Below are 22,754 nucleotides of genomic sequence, written 5' to 3'. Positions count from 1 at the left end.
AACTTTTGAGCTTCTGCTTGGTTCTTTCCCCTCTACCTCAAAAGCACACATAGACACTCACCAAAAAAGCGTGTCCTGTCTCGGAAGGCCTTACGTTGTTTTAGAAGCAGGGAGATGCTGTGCTGCTTAAAATGCAAGTAGCAGAATTGCTATGGAAGTGTTTTTTCCTTTTCTGCCAACATGTCTGCAGGTGCTCACCCTCTGGCAGTCCCAAGCAGCCAGCCTGTTCTGTCAGATACACCAAAATGAAGATAGTCACGGCTGCACAGTTCAACTTTTGCTTCCATCTGCCTTCATTGCCCTAACAGGGTAAAAACTGCAGTCACTCTGACAGCATTCCCAACCGTGCTGCAGCGTTACTAGATACCATCCGCCACCACCTTCAGCTGATGTGCAAGAATATCAGGACAGGCAAAGATTTTAGATCGGTTTATTCAGATACAAATTGAAAGCAAAGTGGAGCACAGCCCCACTTCCTCTGCTGCCTCTTCCCCTAACTACAAGAGAGAAGAGGAGAAGCAGGCAGAAAGCAGCAAATAATAATTTTGTGACAGAAGCATTGTGGTTCCCAGTTCAAACCTCTGCTTTTGGATAGCACAGGGACAGTTAGAGCATCAGTAGGTCAGTCACGGGGGAAATGGGTCATTTCTAGCCAGCTGTCACCACCCTTTGGGCACAAAAGCATCAACTGACAGGTTCCAATCCTAAACGTACAAAAAGAAAGCCTTGTAAACAGGTTTGCAATCTGCAGCATGCCTGAAGGAGACTACTCCAGCAACTTCTGTTGCAGTTTGCATTAAGATAGCTCTCCTCCACGGTTTACCTTTCTCTGAATTCTATGTGGAGAAGGGCCCCAGGCAGAGCTATCATCTTAAAGTAGCTAAAATTTCCAGTCTATGTGGACCTTCTCAAGGCATTCTGGTCCTTCCTGCCCTCTTTGGGATGTTTACTTGAAATGGGTTTCTCCAGGTTAGCTCCTACAGTACCTTTGTGCACACTCTGCAAGGGATGGGGAGCAGGCAGGACACAAAAGGGAAAGGTACCGATGCAGCGAGGGAGCCTACTCGGCCTTCAGGCCCCTCTTCTGTTTTGGAAGGGGAATGTCTAACAGGAGTAGTTGGAGGAACTGCTGAACAACCCACCAAGGACACCTCAGGGAATTTTCTAGCTCACATTTTTGGTACCGACAGGATTAATTCCCTAGCTGCCATGCCAGCACGCTGGGGCACAGGCACACGACTGGCAGATCTCAGTTGTCCTGTCTTGCCTCTCCCAGCTGTGGACTACTTCCCCACCCCCCCGGACTATAGAATCCAGTTCTCTGCTCAGAGTGGATTTCCTGAAGATACTTGCTGTAGAGATTAATCCATTGTAGAAGCACAATGCTTTATCAACTCACCGAGCAAGAACACGCATTTTCTGTTCTTCCATTCTGCTGTTATTTAAACCGAGATTGAGCTGTTCCTCCCCACCAGCACACGCCTGCTCCGCACCTTCCCAGACAGCCTTTCGCTTATTGAATTATCAGTCACTTGTAGGTTCCCTCAACTTCCTTTTCATGGGATGTGAGCAGGAGAGGGGTACTACACCTGCGAGGAAGCGTTGTGTACTGGAAAGCATGAGCAGGAGTTGTACTGTAGGAAGCCCAGCCACCTGCACTCCCAGGGCTTCACAGCTGTCCTCTTGGGACACGTCTGCTGTTCATTTGCGTTGTGAGCTGCAGTCCAAGTTGGCCAGTGAGAAGAGAAGCTGCTAAAGGAATTAACTCTACATTTCACCTGCTAAACGATGGCGGCTCTATTTAAGCTTCAGAGGGGAGTCCCCATGGAAGGATTGAGCGCTCTAACGATTTCTGTGCCTCCCCTAGAAGGCCAGCTGACCTGCTGATGAAACAGATAGGCTTTGAACTCCTAAGCACCACTGCATCCACTTCCAGCAACTGTCTTCTGCCGAGAAATTCTGACTCCAGCCAGAAGGCTCTAACACCCACTCGGTTCTTCATCCCAATGCAGACAATGCGCACTCCGCTCAGAGGCTGCACAGAATGCCAGGATGGACAAGAGGCGGGGATGGCAGCAAGCGCCTATGAAAACCGGTAGCCCCAGGCTCTCGAAGGAGCTTCCCTCCCCCCACTTCTCCCCACACATAACACAAATTTGCAGAGTCAGTTTCCTATTTGTTTTCAAAGGGACAGGATTTCGAAGTCTTCATCTTCCGAGTCAAAGAACCTTTCCAATCTGTCAGCATCAGAGGAGTCTGCAAGAGAAAAAGAAAGTGCTACCTCCATGGGATGCACTGACTGCTCAGCGTCAGTGAGACCAGCAGTGAGAAGGCAGCAGAATTTGAGAGTCTGCAAGTTCCAAGAGACCCAGTGACATACCTGAATGAAGGCTCTGAGGAGGGATGAGAACATGACAGTAGCATGGAAAATGCACTGGAGAGGATTATATGGCGTGCAGGAAGAATTATATGGTGCCATGTTTCACAGTCCTGGTGCAGTGCAACTGTGCTGTGACTGTTTTGTACAACCTTCTTATGCAGCAGCTCTTAGGAGACCGTTCTGCCTCAAGAGGCTCAAAACAGGAAAACTTGCCCAGGTCTGGACTAATATCCATGAAGATTTCTGGCCCAATTAAGCGATATGGGAACATTTCTTTCCCCCCCCATGTATTAAAGACTTGTTTAATGCTATAGTTGCCTTTGATCAACTACTGGGGAATGTAATCACACAACATGTGCTCTCCCAAAAAGCAATTAGTACAGTCCATTTTGTGAGGAAAGGTAATGGTCTTGATCCCTCCTGTCCATCCTTCCAACTCTGTGGTAAGGAGGGAGCACATATCTAAAGGCAAAACAACTTTACCACAGGGGAAATTCAGGTGAGAACATACGGGCAAACTGAAGAAGTAAAGGAGAAACCTACTTTGACTCAGTCTGCAAAAAAGCACTTGCTGGACTTGGCAGACCAGCCAGCCAAAAGCTAAACTGCAATAAATGATGGCTGGGGACAGAGAAATGCAAAGTTGCAAAGCCACCTTGAACATTTTGTGACAAGCTTTAATCCCACAGTAGAGTGTGCAAATGCTTAGTGTCACTGGTTTTGATCAAACTGCAGTGCCCATGAGTGCTGGCAGTACAATTTCCAGAGGTGCTCCTCAGAGGAGTGGCCCCTTTCACTTAAGTAACATAGAGAACTCAACTAGCTGAGAAAAATAAGGGGCTGGACAGTCATGAAAGTATAGGTACTCCTCCTAGCGAGGTGTAGAACTAAGAGACAGAGTAGCCATTAGCTGATGGGAGTTCCACAAGATAGGGAAGAGGAAAAAGAATAAGTCCATTACAAAAACATTTTTAGGGGTAAGAAAGGCATCAATTAGGGACAATTTAATACAGGCGAGGATCAATTGACAGTTTAAAGGGAATCAAGCATTCTTAACAGAAAAGGATAGTGAGATAAGGAAGGCTTTGAAAGTTCATGCTAAGGGAGAGAGATAGCAAGGAAGCACAGGGTGCAGGATGCAAGTGAGAGGACACAGTCCAATGCCTGGTGACAGGGTAGGTTTGTCCACGCATACTCACTGCTCTAGGCAGACGCTGTCAATGGCCCTTTACCTCCTGCAACGTTTGTGCACGCTATTAACATGATAAGCAGAGCCTGACAGCCAAGATACTGCCCCAGCACTTGTTCCTTTTTGCACTGGTAGAGGCACATGCACAGGGAAGGAGTGCCTTACACTGGAACTAAGTTTGACCACCCCTGTCTTTGACCATTTTCATTACCTAGAAACTCAGTTTTCAGCCTTTTCAAGGGACCCTTTTGATTCGTTCAAGCATCCTTTTACAAATCAGATTCACACTGCTGCGATAGCCCATGAACTTGTTTTTTTTTCTCCCCTCAGTCATCATCATCACCATTCACAGACTCATTCTAAAAATCATCCTGAGACACTTGCAAACCGCAGTTGAAAGCCAAAGAAGTAGATCAATTGACCCAAGAGCTCCAGATCAAACTCCAGGCAGTACAGGAATGTACTAAAAGTCACTGTGCAATTCCACACAGTTTCTGGAAAACCAAAGGGACCAGCTCACCCTTGGCTCTACCTCCCTGCATGGCCTCACCTGGTGTGAGATTCAGGACATCGGGGTTGGAGAAATGTGACGGCTGGCGTTCGACCAGTTCGAACATTGGCAGCGCTCCTCTTACCAGGGACAGCTGCGGAACAAGAGTAGAGCCATGAGAACCAACAACTCTGTACTAATAGTGCACTGGGTCTTTAAGGGGTAATAATGATCTGTTGGGACTTCACTGCAGCTGAAAAAATGTTTCTCAAATCTTTGACTCGCATCATCAACAGAATTCCAGAGCTACGCCCTTTTTGCTAGTTTAATAAACTGTTTTCATGTGCTTTAGAGAGGGATCATGCTGCAGAGAACATGGTCTCTGTGCAGTGGTTTGGAAACTAGACAATACCCTATATTCCTTTCCCAATGATATAAACACAAACCTTTTTGATTTGCTGGCACCAATCGCTAAAGTCCTCCTCTGTGTTGCAGAAAAAGCCCTGAAAAAAAAAAAAAAAATCTTTCTATATTGTAGATTGATCACTTCAGTCTTAAAGCCTTGTATTAATGCCAAGCAACACAACCAGGACTGCAAGCAGTTAAAACACCTAACTGCCTTGCTTTAAAACTGTGGCTTACACTGCCCTGTTAAACTGAACACCCCCCCATATGCTTGATGTGACCAGACTATCCAAGTGTTGGAATCATCAACGTAATGTTCTGCTTTATTGCAGAATGAAAATCGGGCCGAAATAACCCACAAGGAAGCGGGAACAAGCCACACTGAATCAGAACACGGCTTCAGATCCACCCACTAAAAGGCAGGAGTCAAAGCCCAAACTAAACCTGAGAGAAGGATACTGCCCCATGAGGAATGATATTTAATTGCCATGCATTTTAATTGCCCTGTACCAAACCGCTTCCTGTGCAAGGAGCTTCTTCACCAGCTTTACTGGAACCCACGGCAGCAGGTGCCCAGAGTACAGCATGCCTGTGGAGTATCCAACCCATCACTGCTGCCTTTGCCAGTTCCCTGGGGAAGGGGACAGCTGTGAAACAGAGGGACCACCACACTGTTCCTTCAGTTATCAGAAACAAGCAGCAGGAACACACCACTGCAATGGAGGGGTCGAGCTCGGCAATGCTCATCCTGCAGGGAGGGTGCTGGCAGTGGAAGCTTTCGTCGGGGAGACAGCCGCTGTCATTGGGCTCCACCGCAGGCTGCGTGGTGTGGGGATCCAGGTAAATGAGTTCCTCACCTGGACAGAGAGGCAAGGAGACATCAACAGGAGGAACCATGCCAAGGAAGAGCGATGACAGAGCCAGCTCTTGTAACCCCACAAAGGAACCCACATTCTAGGGACAACTCGCTTTCAGCCACTTGCCCAAATGCTTCTCATCCAGGCAAAGAGGCAGCTGCCAGCAGAACCACAGTGGCCACTCCACAGCGACACCCTGGGATCAAGGCACAGGCACTGTTTGGATACTGTTCCTGCACATGCCTTCCAGGGTCCTGTGTAAGCTCAGGTAGGCCCCAGAAATCCAAAGCACAACCAGCTTGAGGTCTCAGGCAGAGAGAAAATCAGAGGGAAGAAGGAGAGTAAAAGGACAACAATTTGTAGGGTTTCAGGAAGGGGATAACTAAAGGACAGTTAAATCCAGCCAAGCCCCCAAAGGGAGGGTCGGCTCTGGGTGTAGGAAGAAGTCTCTATGCACACCGCTTTACAGACAGCATTTAGCATTACACTGTGGAAGTTCACAGCCCGTACTACAGCCAATGCTCAAAGCTACATCATCCTTGCACAGAGGTTCAGTCACAGCAGCCTTCTACAGTTCCAGCAGGAAAGAACCACCCTGCAGCATGCATGACAGACCAAGCAGGAGAGCTCTACTGCTCAAGCATTTTTTAGCTGGGGATAGATGCTTGGAAAGTCTCTGCAGTACTCTGGGCACTCACCTACATAGCCAATGAAGTAGTGAGCACTGTTTGGTTTCCCTCCGATCACTCCCAGGGACTGGGGCATCATGAAGCAGTGCTGGAAAAGCAATACAGAAAACACACAGCTGACAGACAGTGAGACAGCAGGTGGCAACAAAGGCAAACATCCAAAAATGCAGTGGGAAAGAAAGACAGGGACACTGAAAATCAGCAACTCTAGTAGCAGAAACAGCCGTTTCTGGAGAGAAGCTCCTTCAGGAAGGCTGAAGGCTGCAACACAGGGCCTTCAAGGGACACAGAAGCAGCTCAGAAACACTTTTAACTGTTGACAGGAACACACAGGTGAACCAAATGGAAGAAGCAGCACTACTCCAGGACCCAGTCGGGGTAAGTCCTGGCTCTGCTGCAGTGAGTGGCAAGATCCCTTGAAGCTGTCATCAGGGTGCAATAGTGCTCCTGGGAGGAAACAGTCTAAGTTCCCTATCCAGCTGCAGTATCCAGGCACCATCTACTGAGTTAAGGGCAAGTAACCTCATGTGAATTTGGAGCTCTCTTACCTGTGCAGCTCAGAGCTTGCTAGCATGAGGACAAGACAATGTGCACCCTGTCCTGCACACATACTCTGCACACCCTAAATTCTGCAGCCTCCCAATACCCAACCTGCAACTGTCTGCCAGCTTCTAGCCTCAGTCTGCAGTACAAGCTCCAGCAGAGCCACAGGGAGTTTGCAACACTACATTCATTAATGCTCAGGTTGCCACCAAACACAGTACAGCTGTGCTGAACAAATGCTTCAGCAGGTTGGTACCATCTAAACGCAAAGAGGGACTGAGATTAAGTTGAGAAGTAAGATCCTCAAAAAAGAAACGAACCAAAAAAGCCCCAACTCCCCAAAACTCCCACATTTTCCTGACTATAGCCTGCAAGAACCCATGTCCTGAACTCTGACAAGGATTATCTCTAAACATATCTTTTGCAAATAGGACAGTTACTTCTGAGTAATTTTGCCCCAAAACCAAATTACAGAAATCAATTAATTGACAACAGAGTCCTTAAGCATCAGAACACCAGGAATTCAGCTCCAGATCCCCTACCTTTAGTGTTTCAATATAGGCTTCATTGATCTCTGTGAGCCCAAGGCGGAGAGGTATCAGCAGCACCAATGGTTTCCACAGTGAGAGCCTATCTCTAACCCCCGCTTCCTCTGGGTACCCGTTATAGAGTACGTCTGACTCCACAGCAGGGCATGCTGCAGCTCCAGCACACGGAAAGTTGGACTGGCACAACCGCCCTACAGAAAGGGAACATGAGCAGAAAGCATCAGAAATAACCTCTGTTTCTAGGCCTTGAATAATTCTATTCAAGCTCTGATCAACAGGTGCCATTTACTAAAAGCCTACAGCGCTTAATAAAAACAAAAGCTTAAAGAGGTCCAGTGCTGGGATCATGTGATGCACGTACTCCCTGCCAGGCTTCTGGTAGAGTTCAGCATTTCATCTAAGCTTACATCAAGATTATGCCAAAGCATGCTGTACTCACAGCCACCATCTGGTGGGCCGTTAAAATGCAAATTCTTCTAGCAGGTAAGCAGCTAAGCAACAATCTGTGCCAAAAAAGTTGAACGAGTTGATTAGGAAGTCAGGCAAGAGTCCTGAATTCACAAAGTGTGTAGGCACAAAGAGAAAAATCAGGAGTGTTCAACTCCAGAGGAGTTCATGGAGGATATGAAGACAGCTGAACTGAACTAGGAAAGTGTTATGGCTTAACACAGGAAATAGTCACCCATGGTGTCACTCTAGAGTAGCTGTGATTTTCCTAAAGTTCACTAGAGCCTTCACAAACTCTACTGTGGGATCTTTCAGAAGCATTTTTAGAGACCTAAAGCAGACGATCACTGAACACTGCACTTCCAGCACGACCTTTCCCTGTAAGATATGGGGCAGTAAAACTCCTCAGAGTGCAAGCATGACATAAGCACTATGCATTCTCATTCTACAGGCTTGACAAACGTACAGCCAGGCTGTAATGCAATCAGGTTATGTAAATTCTGGCCCAGAAACATCTCCAAGCCTACCTGTCTCACTGGCCAATTTCATTACTTGCTGAGCATGTGGAGAAAACAACCCAACCCCCAAAGAAACCCAGAGCACTTTAATCAGGAAGCCAAGGCAATTAGACAAAATGCCAGAGGTTTATTTAATTTATTCCAGACCTAATCTGAATACCAGGACACTCTAGCAGGTAGAACACAGCGTAAACGAACACCTTCATCACCAGCCATTTCAGCAGGATGTTTGCTCACTGCTAAAAGCTTCAAACCCAGCTGAACAATGAGAATGTTACACGCAAGGTTAGAAGAAACAGGACTCTGATCTAAAGCCTCAGTATGAGAGACAAACTGCACTGAAGAGTTTGCAGTTGCTCCCTATACTGTCCCTCAAGGAGGGAAAAGGTGTATGTGTGCATCTCTCATGCACAGACAGCACAGTTACTGGAGGTCCTGAGAAAATGGGAAGTAATTATTTGCAGTGATTTATCCTGTTAAAACAGTAAAGACCATGGGGGGGTGGGGGTGGTGTGGTCGCCTGACTGTTCTGATGATCTGCAACCAGCTGCCAAGCCAGGGCTGTTGCTGAACGGAGTGTCACTGCAGGTTTCCTCATCAGGCAAAGCAACTGGCAATCCTGCGCTGTGATATACGAACATATTTAACCCAAGTTTAAACAATAGGGAGCTTGGCACAGACCAAATTCACCTTGCTTCTTTGGCAGGCTTTGCAGTGTTATGGTGCCACAGCGCAGTGGAACCTGCCTAAAGCTTCCCAGCTGAATCCAAACCATTTACTGCAAACGTATTCCAACAGATCTGACACATCTCTCCTGCTGTGGCTGCTGCTGTCAGGTACTGGCTTTACTGTCTTGGTTTCTCAGCACCTTAATGATGCACAGGATTCTCCAATGCTCAACCAAGAGCCCCTTTCTGATACAACAGGCTGACTCAAAAGGGATAAAGATGGATGTTTCTTCACTGATGTAACAAAAGGCAGTTCCTATGAACTTTAGGCTGAACAGTATTAGTGACCAAATTTAACAGATGTATGAAACAGCATTAACTTCTGAATGCTTCACTATCGACAGATGTTTGGGCCACAAGATACATAACACATACCTACAGACACTGAACACATCAGACCCACTGATACAGTGATTTTCGGCCCTGAACAAGTACATTATGATTTACATTTGAGGAAAATAAACAAACACTCCCTCCACATTACAAGCTGCATGGACACATTACTTGAAGCAGTGTCAGTGCTGAACACTCAGTGGCACACAGACAAGAGCCTGCAGCACACCCAACCCTCACAGGCAGCATGTTTCAGTTCTAGAAATAATGTTTTCAGGCTAAAGATGAAAGATAAATTCAATTTCTGTGTTCCTGCTGGCCTCTGTGGCCATCAGCACGTACCTTCACAGGACTATGTGTACCTAAGGTTAGGCAGGCACTTCTCAATCCAATCCTTTGTTTCTTGGCCACTCAACTGAGACTACCTGACAAGATGTGACTTTGTAAAGTGACTGTCCTGCACTCTAGGCCTGTTAATTGATTTTGGCTCCGCGGCAGCCGAAGCCAGCTAAAATGATGCCTGCCACAACCTCACCTGTAACCTTGCACCAGCTGCAGTGCCTACTGGACTGTTCTACGTGCTGTTTCAGAACACCAGGCTGGCAGAAAACATTGCACGGTTTTGTGCTGTGTAAGCTTGCTGCCTCATGAGTTAGTCTAAAGCAAGCAAAGGGAAGGCTTGTGTGGCCAGGACTATGCAGGACTGCAGCAACCAGCAATGCAAGCATTCAGCTTTGGTTACTGTGGCACCACAGCCTGAGCAAGCATGCTGGGGATGAACACGTTGCAGAGCTGCTCAGCCTCCAGAGCCAGCCTGTTGTCAGGATGCACCAAGGAAGAACAAAAGAAACCCCGAAACAACCAGTGAACATTGCTTAAACGATGAGAGGTCCATTCCAGAGATGGTTTCCCTTCTTCTCCTCCCCCACCCTCATGAATTTTGTTCATTTTCCTCTTCAGCAATCTGTTCTAGTTTTCTTACTCTGCCTAATAGCAGAGACACTCCTACTCCATTATACGAGAGAGGAAGCAGCCATTTACTGCTCGCTACTTGTGGCCATAAACAAGTTTGACACTACCTTCCAAGCAGCTCCCACCTATTATCTGAAGGTCACCAGACCTTCTCTCCAGATCCAGAGGCCACAGTGCCAAGTCAGAGGCTTTATCACGTGAAGCAAAAGTCAAACAAGGGGCTTCCTTGCCCTGGAACAGCAATTCTTATCTGCTTTTAGCAGCTTGGCCACAGCTTTAAGACAGAACATTTACATCATGCTTGTTGTGTTGTACTACTATATACTCTTCAGATTTTTTCTGGCTCCTTGCTGACGGAGGATGCACCACATTCCTCCTCCATGTGATACTTACGGATTTCCTCCATCACTACTGTGTTGTCCATGGCTATATGTACTGCCAGTGAACTCCATGTATCAAAAGTTGCAAGTTTTCTACAGGAAAATTAAAAATAAAATTAAGCAAGTACAAGACAACGATGCTGGTGTATCAGAGAGGAGTAACTGGATTAGAAGAGACTGGCTGTCATCAATGATGCTGCAAAGCATGCTCTTATACATGTATTAGAGTTGTATACTTCCTTGTCACTAGTTATTATGCTTGGAAGAATAAACAGGGACCACACTTGGGAATTTGTCCCTCAGCAGCTACTAAGTACAACAGAGCTGACACAATCTCCAAGTCAAATCCAATAACTGCTGGTTACCAGAAAGTGAGACAGAATTTTTAAAAAGTAATAAATTTTAAAAATTACTTTTACTTTCTGTACATATCTCCTGATCACCTATACCAGATCCTGGGCTAACTCAGCATACGGTCTGACCCAGGAAAGCTGTTTGTAGGCAATCTTGGCTGTTCCAGGGAGCTACGTGCTCAAAGCAAGGGAAGAACAGTGACAGGAAAGAGAATGTTTCTCAAAATACGTGTGTCCCAGTTAAAGGCAGTCCATGCTCCAGCACCGCTCTGATCCTCTGCCCGTCACCATGGAACCCAGGCAGCAAATATTAAAGCTTTCCTCTGCTAATGCATTAGTGATGGATCACTGGCAGCTTTTTGATAATGACACTGTTGTCAGGTCAGCAGAGGCAACTTGGAGGCTAGCAGAGATCCAAACGATGGCAACAATCATCTACTCTGACACTTGCTTCTGGTCTGCTGCAGAGTACTGCACTCTGTTCTAGTGGCAAGCACACTTCTTGTGGGATGGGAAGAGAGGTTTCTGGGGGTTGTCCTGAAATCTGTTTTCTCTCACATCCTGCCAGCATCTAAACAACAGAAGGGCTCCCTTCAAGTTCCTGCCTGAGCAGGTCGATAAGGTCAAGCATTAAAACATACAGTTGCACTTCAGTCCATGGGCAGCAACCTGTGCTAGGAGGTACTACAACCCAAATGGCTCCACTGTGTGGTTCAAAAGATATAAAAGGAAAACGTAGCACTTACCTGAGCACCTGTGCGACTGTGTTTGGTCCATACCACTGACCTATGGATTTTCCCTCTCCAACTCCCATCTGGGCTGCATCACAAGAAAAAAACAAAATAATTTAGCAAATAATTTCACCTGCACTGTGTCCCTTCCTAAACAGTTTGTATTTAATAGGGAAGAAATGTCACTTGGAAATGTTTTTGAGTCAGCAGAATCTACCCTTTCATGGGGTATCTTAGTGTAGATGGGAGAGGGAAGCACATTCTGAAGGACTGTAAAGGAAATCCTTTCCCCAGCATGCAATAACACAAAAGTTCAAAAGGCAATGCTACCAAAGAAATTTTTCTTGGGGTGTTTGATTACCAGACCACCCCTGTAACCTGAAGTTCTGTTCGCTGAAGCTATAGGTGCCTTAACACCCTATAGGAAAAACTGGAACAGGCTGCTTCTCTTTTATTTGCCGGGGAAATTTATATCAAAGTGAGATCCTTCCTTAGTCCACTTGCTACTTCTGAGAATTTCTTCGCTCAACAATATTCTCATATGACAAGGTCCTAGTGAGAACAGCAACCACATGTGTTTCTCTCACCTTAGCTAGGATATGGAAAGTGATGCTGAATATAACATTAATAATAAAGCATTAGGCAAACCTGACAGCCTTAATGGAGACAAGAAGAAAAATCCATCATAATCCACAATAAAGAGTGGCAGTTTTACATGACATGAGAAAACAAGCAGCATAATACATGTACTACCTGACTCACCCATTGGTGGTTTTTTTTGGCTAAGCTAGTAAAACAACACAGAGTGATGTTCTGCACTCATGGGAAACACAGACTGAGTATCTCCACACTCTTCGGCATCCAGACTCTTACCTATCTGGTGAATGGAGTAGTAGCTGTCTTTTTTGTCAATGAAGGCATTAAGAACATTGAAGTAATTATCCACCTGCCTCTTCCCTTTTATCCACCTCCAGTCTAAGACAGACAAGGGGATATAGGAAACAAAACATGGTATTTATTAGCAACTAGACCCCCCCTGTGCACCAATCAGCTGACCTGATTTTCATGTTGCTATCTTATTACTAGGCATCCAAGGCATTCCCAACACTAAAGGATTAATTTTAAAAGAAAAGTAAGCATTCTCACAGCTAAGATAAAGGAGTATCACCCACAAAAAATCAAATAAACAAATACCAGAAATTGTACCTCTAACCCACAGATGGGAAACAGGATTATAATTTCTCATTGACAGGAGTGAGCTACATATTCTGGGAAAAAACAGGTGACCTCACTACAAAAGTCATCCCCCAAAAATTCAAAGGCCATCAAGCGTCAAAAAAAATGCTCTGGTATAGCTGCTTACAGACCAAGCATGAGTCAAGCACAAGAACAGGGAGAGGAAAACTAAACTCAGTAAGTGAGGACTTTGTGACAAAACTGAACTATAAACAAGCATCAACCTACTAAGTTGTTTCAAACTTCAGCTATATAAAAAATCTTTCAAGAAAAATCTAGTACATGCTTGACTTCAGTGGATTTAACCCATACGTTACGGGGCTCTGCTTGAAGGCTTATACAACTATATCTATGTAGAGTTGTAGACAGCAGGGAAAAACCTGTTGGACGGTTTCCAGTAGACCGTTCTCTCAATAGCCCTGATCTTGAGAAGACTAAAGGAAAAGTTAGAGCCCTCAGAAATTCCTAGCTGTGCCCTTGTTATCTGCTGTCCTTACAAGTACCGCACTTGTGGAAGTACATGGCCCTGGGAGTCAGTATGGGCTTTGCGTGGGTTTACCTCTTCCCAAATGCCTGCAGACCAAGGCCTGAGCAAATATCATCTGGCCACACCGTAGCATACAGCCCCAGCCAGTATCAGATGTGGGACCAGTTCCTCCTGTAAATGAGGACAGAAAATGTAATGAATAGTAAAACAGACAAGAGGGGGAAGATATGAAAGCTCTCTAAGTCTGCACAGATAGCAGGTTCACCCAAGAAATCAGACAGCAAACCTTAGCTCATGTACCCAAGGCTGAGAAACAAAAGGGTAGTTATCAGTGAGTAACTTATTGGAATCCCTTAAAAACAAACAAACCAACCCCTTTAACACTAACTGAAAGGAGAAAAAAAACTTCAAAAGCAAATCCAAACAACTCAAATAGAAAGATAGCTGAATTTCTCAGGAACACAACAGCACTTGAACCTAGTTGCAGACTCCCAGCCTGATTCAGAGACACATTTCTACACAGAGGTGCTTGTTACAGGCGACTTCTTGTAGTCCTCATCTTGAGAGGACAACTCATCACGCAAAACAAACCAGTCCTCAGGCATTCCTACATCATAAGCAGCTATGACTGGATGAAATTCCAAAGTAAACAACATAGGCCAAAAAACCCCCCACCCGAGCAACAAAAACCCCACATCCTACATAATATCAAAGAATAAGCTGGGTATTAGCTCACGCTGGAAAGTCTGAGACAAAGGCCTCAAGGCTGGAAGCACTTCCCTGACAGAACTTCAAAAGGAAGCTGCTGCTCCTCCACTGAAGCTCTGGCTACTATTACAAGTTTCATAGATAAAATGTTTAGTGTGACCACAGCAAGTGAGCTGTCTTACAAGCATGCAGTCAGCTGCGCCTTAGCACAGCTGCTAGAAGTAGCTTCTTTGTAACGCTGCTTTCTTTTTTTGATCCTGTGCAACTACTTTGCATGAAAAAGCATAGGGAGAGAAAAACCACCCGAGAGAACTATTCGATCAACTTCTGGACAGTCAGCAGTTATCTTCTATAATTTTGCCAGCAATTTACAACATATACAGCATCTAAAATTGATAATGCTTTACAAAATTAGCAGAAGACATTCTCCTTACCCTCTTGAAGGGCTTACAGTATTAAAGTGGGCAAGCACAGAGAAGTGGCCAACAATAAAGGGGATGCCTGGGAGAAAAAAAGACTAAAAAAGGAAAAGATCTACTGTATGACATGCAAATCGTATCTTTACTGTAAATGGGAAATGACTCAGAAAATGGGATTTCTTTTCACCTCCCCACCCTTTAATAACTCATATAGAAACCCCAATGGTGTTTGTGAGCCATAAACACGTTAACCCTTCATTTGCAAACGTGTGTTTAACTATGGCTCACAAACGTGAATTTAAAGGGATTAAATGCATCAAAAACATCTCATAGCTTGTTAGGCAAAGTGTTTCCCAGTAGAGAAAGAACAGAACAAGCCAGAAGGACCAGTTACCAAGAAGTGTCTTTTCCAAACCCGAGCTATTTTCCCCACTGACTGCTGGGGATGATGTTGACAGTGGTGACACAGATGGGGCTTGGAATCCTATTCACCTGCGCTCAGATCTCGATACACCTTCCACCCAGTACACAAAACCAAACCACAGCAGAGACCATGGACCATCTTAAGGAACAAAGACATCCTCCTTCGAGTTCACTGGGAAATGGTCCCCATATTACTACAGTTTCTGAGTGTAACAGCCACTTCAGACACTTAAAAACAGTCTGGGGCAGATGCACAAGGGCAATAATTGCTGTACCGTATCTCTAGCTTTCATCGTTTTCATCCACTTCAAGCCTAAGACCATCATTAAACAATATTTCATGTTAGACTTACGTTACACTGTGTTGCTCAAAGAAAGGACGTTTCTAGGTAGGCTTCCCAAACTCATTCTTGTGTCCCTTTTAAAATCAGTTATTCCTCATACCAAAGGGGATGAGGAATTCTCATTATCACATAAACAAAAAGTATATCCCATCAATTAAATGAAGTGCATTTCAGATTCTTATAAATGGGAGTGCATTAATATTATGCTTGTTTTATCAGGTAGAAATAAATGGATTATCATAATTTCCAGGAGGTACTTAGACTTGTCCACAGCACGTACCAATAGCAGGGAAGTTCTTTCTGTAGGTGAACCAAAGCCGGGAGGTCACATCCAACAGGATCTCTTCTTTCTCTGAAAAATTTTCAGCATCAAAAAGACACGCACATGAGGGCAGCACCAAACACAGCTAAATCCATCTCCCGCTCACCATCCCTAGCGACAACAGTGTTTTGCTCCTCAGAGAGTCTGCATGACCAGAAAGACGAAATCTGGCTGAGGAACAGGACAGTGCTGCTGTGCAGAAGAAACTTTCCTCTTCCCCCAAAATAGCTGCAGTTAACACAAAGACACTATGGCCGTAGGCAAATTATGAAGCAGTAAACCCTGTTCTTGCCTTTCCCCTGAGCTATCCCTTTGCTTCAACCATCCTGGCCTCCTGACACAGGTCCCAGTAACTACTGTATAGTAACTTTCTGCACAAAAACATTCCAGAGTCTGCAGGGATCGCCAGCCAGCCAGCAGCATGGCAGTTATGGTCTGCATGCTTTGACAGCAAACAGACTCTGCAGTGTGCTTATAAGGTTTGCAGTCACCTTGCTGCTTGGAAAGCAAAGTTCAACACTAACAAAGTCCTCTGGAGCATTAGAGCACGTTGCATTGTGAATGCAAAATACCTGTGAAAACACTGTATTTCCGGCCAAGGATCCAAACAGGTTCTTTGGTCTCAGGGAAGTCTTCATATTCGAACCTGAGAGTGTCATAGGTAAGAGTAGCTAGAAAGAGAAAGAAGAAATTACATACCTTTCGAAGCTTTTCCTTGCGTTTTAAAAATCACATAAAACTACAGAATCAGAGCTGCTGTGGCCCAGCAACTTACACACCCAGAGCACCCGGCTCTGGTTGGCAAGAAACAGTACGGCTGCCCCTGCAACCACCAACTCCAGAAGGCACAGAGAGCTGATGCAGCCCTGGCTTGCTCCTGGCTGCTCCATAAGCAGAAAAGCAGAGGGATTTCCAGGTTAGGTCAGCTCCAGGTTCTGCCTGGTACAGAAGTCAGTCAAGAAAACATCTAGGACTTCCGCTGGCAGCTACAGTCTGTTTACCAGAACAAGCACCATCGTGCATGTCACCAGCAACGATATCGAGGTCCTCTCTCCAAGTGAGCGAAGTGATTAAAATCCTTCTTCCAGATAATATAATTTGTGGAGGTGTACCACAAAAAGCACAGATCACATTAAGATGGGAACTAAACCTTGCTCTGCAAGTCAGTCCCTTCTGAAGAAGGGATGAATCCAGGAGAAGTCATCACTTGCACTGAAAACAGCCTGCAGCTTGAGGAGCAGCACTGCCTTTACAGATGTCACGCTAAAATCTGAGGAACACAGAGCTGCGCACAGATGTGCTCATTCGCAGGAGACAGACAAACTCCTTCACAGCATGGCATCCACCAGTGCCTAGATATCCATCCTCTTACATCACCCCTACAGAACAATTCAGCAGCACAGGCTGGCCTTGGATCAGGCCAGCTTACGCTTTCATGCAAAAGGCACAGGCGACAAGGAGGGGAAAAAGGAGAGTTGGATGAACTGTGCTTCACTAGGTCTGTATTTGGAAATAAAGCACCACTTTAAAGTGGTCTGGGAACCCTGGAAATGAACCATCTAATTTTGTAGGTGTCAATTCTTTAACAAATCACCTATATAAGATCTAAATCAGAACTCACCAGCCTGCTCTGTAACTGTTAAAATGGCTATTGAAAATATCTCTCACAGCAAATGCAATAAAATCTGCAGTAACATGACATGAGTTTAAAACAGAGCAACGGACTAAACAACCACCTCAGCCCCGCTTTCTCTGAGAGCCACCACCCTCTGTAGTGCACACCTTGCTTTTTGCTTCCCTTCTGCTTTTCTTCAGTGCTGCCTACAGAGCAGACCTCACCCTTCTCACAAGTAGAAGGCATTTTTAGATGAGCTTTTCTCCCAATCATTCCCTGCTTAGTTTTCCAAAGCATCATCTGGTACACCAGTAAATAACAACTTGGCTGATGTGCATCAATGATAGCTCCAGAAAGTCACCACAAGGTTCTGCTCCCCCTCCTTCCAGACATCTAGGATACTCCACATTGTGCTGGGCCAAACAAGCTACACAAGACATTCCAGCCTCCTGTAGGTACCTCATCAGCCTTCTAGCCCTGGGCTCTCTGACCTGAAATTGCAACTCCAAATGTCAAAGAAAATACTTAAGTAGTAGCAGCAAGACGCCATCAGTAAGACCAACTACTGTTTAAGCAGAGATGAAAATAGGCTCCTAAATCAAATTTCGAATTAGACTCTGGCCCTAACCTTAGCCCAAAAGATTTAAAGCACATTCCTTGTGTCAACTGGCCAAAAGTCTTTTTCAGGCACATTTAGGCACTCAGCACAAGGCCACAGGCTCCCATTCCCATCCTGTGATGTGACTTCTCAACAGCAAGCTAAGCAAAGCAACTCTGCTTCCACAGAAAAGTTCCAGCAAATTAATTCAGTCTTTTCCTCTAACAAACTTTAGCAGGGAAATTAAGAATTTCTTTACCATATACTAGCCAAACTTTACAAATCCCCAGCACTCTATGCTTCTGTGTTTATCTTCACTTAATAGCTTGGCTTGCTTTGCCCCCTTTCTTGTTCAGTGTTTGAGATTTCTTTCCAGGGAAGGAAAGGATGTGACTTCTGCAGATGTTTTCAAGTGTGCATCACTTTCTACTTTCTCCCTTAATTTTCAGAAGCTTCCCTTTGGGATGAGACATTACAAGTTTATTCTGAGAGCTCAAAGGAAGGGTAATCATTAGGTTTTTTTAGAATTCAGTGTATGATCTTAGCATAAAAACTGAACTTCTTAGATAGGTTTTAAAGCTCCAAGGAATATTTTGTAGTTTGTCAGTTCTTGAGCTTGCCATGAATCCAGCCCTCTGCCAAAAGAGTCTGAAAGAGCTTAAATAAAATGACTGAAACAAGGATGCTACACAGAATATATCAAGCTACCCACCATTCCACTTTCTCCTTCCTAACACTGTTTCCTCACGTTCTCGAATGTCACACCCCCTGTAGAAACACATTTTACAGGGCACCAGGTCCTTAGCAAGCACAAGATTTGCAATTGGCAGCTTCACAGCAAGAATGTGCTGGAAATGGACTGCTGGAGTCTTTCCCCTTCAATCAAAGATAGGGGAGGAAGGGGTCAGTGGGCAGAAGGGATCCCAAGGCTGCCTGCTGGACCACCTGTGTATTCAGGGAATATAAAATTGCAAATGCCATGACACCGAACGTGTGGGAGAACAGTCCCAGCCTTGCAGTCCTTCAGCTGAATGCCCAAAAGCTGGACTCTGTGCAAAGGTCCGGTATGTCCAGCCATGCATCTGAAAAATGTGGTCAGACATTAGTGAGCATGTTGGTTTTTTTGGAAGAAAATACTTGCCAACATCTGAAAAGGCACAGCTGCTAAATGCAGGAGTTAAGGTTTCACCTTCACAGGGAGGAAATTCAAGTGATTGCTCCCAGTTAGAATCAATGACATTATAATGTGAGCAGTAAACTCCCCACAAGTCTTGAAGCCACTAAGTGTTTCCTTTACAAACATCTACCTTCATGTGCTCTGGCACTTTTTCAAAATTATGATATTGCCCAGATGAGCTACATACGAGTCAGTGGGACTCAAACAATTCAGGCAGGGGTGCAAAGAGTGTCACAGTCTGCACAGGAGCTTTTCTCTCCCTCTTATAGTTAGAGGCAAAGGGTCTGAAAATAAGTAAAATCAGAAATTCACCAAGCAGAAATCTTATCTGAAGATGCTCACTTCAGAGCTCCAGAAGTCAGGTGAGATCAGCAAATTTCTCAGGCAGCACTCCAAAACTTCACCTTCAAGAAGCCCTCAATCTATTTTAAATACTGACCTCTGAATATCCAGAACAGTAAAGCATCAGCCTCTGCAGAAAATCCAAGTGCACATCAAATACAACAGCTCAACCTATTTCAGTGCACAGTGGATTTATAGTTAAAAAGCCAAGAGTTTCAGGCCTGCAAAGCATGCCTTCAGAAAGGCAGCCTTGCTTTCCAGGAACCTCGGGCACGCTGTGAATGATGTGAGGTTGGCTGGATCTCTGCCCCACAGGCACACCTTCCACGGGGTCTGCAGCAGTGTCCCAGAAAACCTCCTCATCCCACACCCTCTCTAGAAAGCCCCAACAGAAAAGGCAAAGATTTGTACACGCCACTACAGAAAACACTCATATTAAACAGCCTAGGTAAATGCATTCAAACTAAAACCGCATTAAATACAAGCATGAAGCCTGAACATTTGAGTTCTTTTCCACTTTTGGGCACATGGTTAAATCTACTCAGTTACAAGGTAACAGGCCACATCACAAAAGCCTGCCTTGTATGAAGCACAAGGAATCAGCCTTTGACACACCCAGCGCGTGCCTGCAGTGTCAACGACTTTCAACATCAGTTTACTAAACATGAGTATGTGCAAGTTTATTGAAAAACTATGTATCATCTTGATATAGACCAAGAAAAACTGTCTCAATACACAGAATTAGGGTAGAGGGTGAAATCTTGCCTCCCTTCTTATATTCTTGTGCTGCACAATGAAAAAGCCAAGCTAAAAATGCTATCCCAACTTGTAATAAGCTCCCCCATAAATAAACCCTGAAGCACAGCCAGGCACTGGGGAGCAGACACCGCCTGGTGATGTCAGTTTGCAAATGTGCTGAAGGCAAGATATGTGTTTACATCAAGTATCTAGTCCTTGACAGCCACTAACTTAATCTGCTTTACCAAAACCAAAACTATTCGGTTTTCTATCAACTTTGGGAAACAAATAACAAGTCAAATCTTTGATGACCCAAATAGAAATGTGGCAAGTGATTTTCCCTGTGGTTTACACAGCCAAACAGCTGATGTTCAGCATCAATCATCTTGGTAACAGTTTGTCTGCACAGCTTAGATGATTTGTCAAAAAAACTTTTATACAAAATAGTGAAGCAGAGATGGCAAGTGTTACACTGAAGGAAAAGGAGGCTTTGCAATACCTCCCTTCCAAATTGCTTCCTGGGCTTCCCTCAGTCTCTAGAGAGGCCTCTCTCCTACACTGTAACAGCCCTCAGTCAGCACCTGCAAGAGCTTAGAGACACCTTCCCCCAGTCCTTCAGCCTCCCATCACACTGCCACAAAAGAATCGGAAATGGGGCGGATGGATCAAATCCCTCAGCTGGTAAAGGTACATCACCCAAGGCAGAGTGGAGAGGAGGAACACTACTGGATGTAGAATATTTCAAGAGAGTCCAGAAGAGAAGGTAAATTCATTGTAAACCTTTTTGCATTGCTGAAAAAGGCCTAGAAAAAAGATAACCGATGAGCCTGAACCCTTACTTCTGGCCTTTGAAGAAGAAAGATTAAGTCTTTTCTTTCCCCTAAGCTTTTTCAACAAGACAAATCTCACTTATCTAAGCAACAACGAGGAGTTAAGACACAGCCAGGGAGGAAAGCCAGTCAACTGGAGAGCGGCACTTTCTTGGAGGCTCAGAGCAAACACCTCAGAGCCATCAGGTACCCGACTGTCTCAGGAGCAGGGTTGGAAGTGAAGGGGCTTGAGCTCTCGGTGCTCCAAAGATCAGAGACCCACCTCCTGTTTGCACAGAGGAGAGCCAGCCCTACTGTCTATCACAGCAAGGTTTTACTTCCCTTGATAAACCTTCTAAAGCTTACACAGAGGAAAAACAAACATATCTCCCGGCTCAAGTTGTGTAAGTTCATTTGCTGGCACGCGTTTTGTTCTCAGACGTGAAAGACTGGATGCAGCGATGTGCAAGGAGGTGCCAGGCAGGAAGTCGGGACACTTATCAACGGGACTACACTGACAACTGCAGCACCTGCACCAGGGACAAAACCAAGTCAAGACAGCAGTCTGGAGAGATAAGAGCTAAGGCTTCCCTCCCCATACTCATGCTCGCCCAGTATGAAGGATTTGCTCACGCGGCACAAGAAAATGTTCATTATTATGGAACAACACTTATCTCTGCAGAGGGTGGATGAAAGCTGTTACTACACGAAAGCTAGAAGGAACTGAGTCCCAACCCAAGCACCAACACGCTTCTTTTTTTCTCCCCTTGTATGAAAACAAAGTCTCTAGCGCAAACAGCTCTGCCAACACTCTCGGTAAAGACGATGAAGGGCCAGGATGAACGGTCGAGTCTCCTGACCCCTCGGCGCAGCAGAGGGCAGCCGCAGCGCCTCTGGAGCAGAGCTCAGGGCTACCTACCCCGCCACAGCTCTCGCCCTCCGGTTCGCTTCCCAGGCAGCCCCGTCCAGGCCACACCGCCCAACGCCGTGGGAGAGCTCGACGATAATTTTAAGAATGACGGCAAAAGGCGGGCTGGGAAGGGCAGGAGGGGGGATTCATCCCCCTACCGAGGGGGCTCCCCCTCGGCTCCGGCCTGCAGCGGCAGACCCCAGCGGAGCCATCGCTGGGTCGCCCTGAGCCACCACCACCTTCTCCCGCACCCTGCAGGGGAGGGGGACGGGACGGGCCCCCACAGATCTGGGGACCCCTGTTCCAGGGCCGTGCCCGGGGGCGGCAAACGGGAGGGGGAGCGGTGACATCGCCGCACCACCGAGCGCCGGGAGAGGCCGCACCGCTCCGGGCCAGGCCGGGCCGCCCGGGCCTGAGCCGCCCCGGGAAGCCACAGGCCTCAAACGGCCGCGGGGCCGGGCCGCGGGCTCCTGAGAGGGAAAAGAGCCGCTCACCCCCCGCCGCGGCGCGGGAAGGGGCCGCCGCCGCCACCCACCTGCGTCCATGGCGGCGGCCCCGCCGAGGGCTGCGGCCGCTGCCGTCCCCACCGAGACATACGCCCCGGCGCAGCCCTGCGCGGCTGCTGGCGCGAGAGCGGCGCTCGCCCAATGGGAGTGCCGTTCGCCGCCGACCTCGGCGGCGGTTGGCTGTCGGCGGTGCTCATCACAGATCGGTGCGCCGCGCGCCTTCCTCCGCGCGCTGGGGGCTGACATTTTGCCGTACGGAGCGGAGGCACGGAGACGGGATCGGTGCTGGGGCAGGAGCGGAGCCGGGCCTGGAGGAGGCGGCGTGGCGGCGCGTCGGGGCTCCGGTTGTCTCACATGACGCCAGTGGAAGCGGCCCGTAACACGCACGCTCAGGGAAGTTCCGGCATACGGACGCGGCCATCGTGTTGTACGGACCTGGCCGAGCCCCGCCTCTCTTCTCCTGGGAGGGTCACACACACACACACACACACACACACACACACACACACGCCCCCCCCCGAGGCCGCCCCTCTCGGAGACGCCTTTGACAGCGCGGCC

The 22,754-nt window shown here is 46.6% G+C and overlaps 1 protein-coding gene across 2 annotated transcripts; it reads right to left on the bottom strand.

The window, feature by feature from the left end:
• Positions 1-414: 414 nt before the first annotated feature.
• On the bottom strand, positions 415-22,398 carry ATG4B (autophagy related 4B cysteine peptidase). 2 transcript variants are annotated; one of them, XR_012634086.1, is made up of 14 exons: positions 22,226-22,398; positions 16,074-16,172; positions 15,460-15,531; positions 13,359-13,457; positions 12,437-12,538; positions 11,579-11,651; positions 10,493-10,572; positions 7,096-7,292; positions 6,020-6,098; positions 5,176-5,321; positions 4,506-4,562; positions 4,120-4,213; positions 1,400-2,256; positions 415-704 (listed from the first exon to the last, which is right to left on the bottom strand). XR_012634086.1 is itself a non-coding variant. In XM_074912590.1 (13 exons), the coding sequence occupies exons 1-13, from the start codon at positions 22,233-22,235 to the stop codon at positions 2,183-2,185; spliced, it is 1,182 nt and encodes a 393-aa protein (XP_074768691.1). In that variant the 5' UTR covers positions 22,236-22,398; the 3' UTR covers positions 415-2,182. The 2 variants fall into 2 exon arrangements, 1 of the variants encoding a protein (XP_074768691.1); XM_074912590.1 differs by having other exon boundaries at positions 415-2,256.
• Positions 22,399-22,754: the final 356 nt, after the last annotated feature.

The sequence above is a fragment of the Athene noctua genome, chromosome 8 (assembly GCF_965140245.1).
Source record: "Athene noctua chromosome 8, bAthNoc1.hap1.1, whole genome shotgun sequence".
Taxonomy (NCBI): domain Eukaryota; kingdom Metazoa; phylum Chordata; class Aves; order Strigiformes; family Strigidae; genus Athene; species Athene noctua.
Note: the sequence above shows the minus strand (reverse complement) of the source record. Positions and strands in the feature narration are given on the sequence as shown.

Coding starts and splice junctions, on each gene's coding strand:
- ATG4B (XM_074912590.1), bottom strand. Junction 7,293..10,492: donor AGTAGTGATGGAGGAAATCC/GTAAGTATCACA, acceptor CCCTTTCTGTAG/GGCGGTTGTGCCAGTCCAAC. Junction 4,563..5,175: donor TCGACCCCTCCATTGCAGTG/GTGTGTTCCTGC, acceptor TTTTTTTTTCAG/GGCTTTTTCTGCAACACAGA.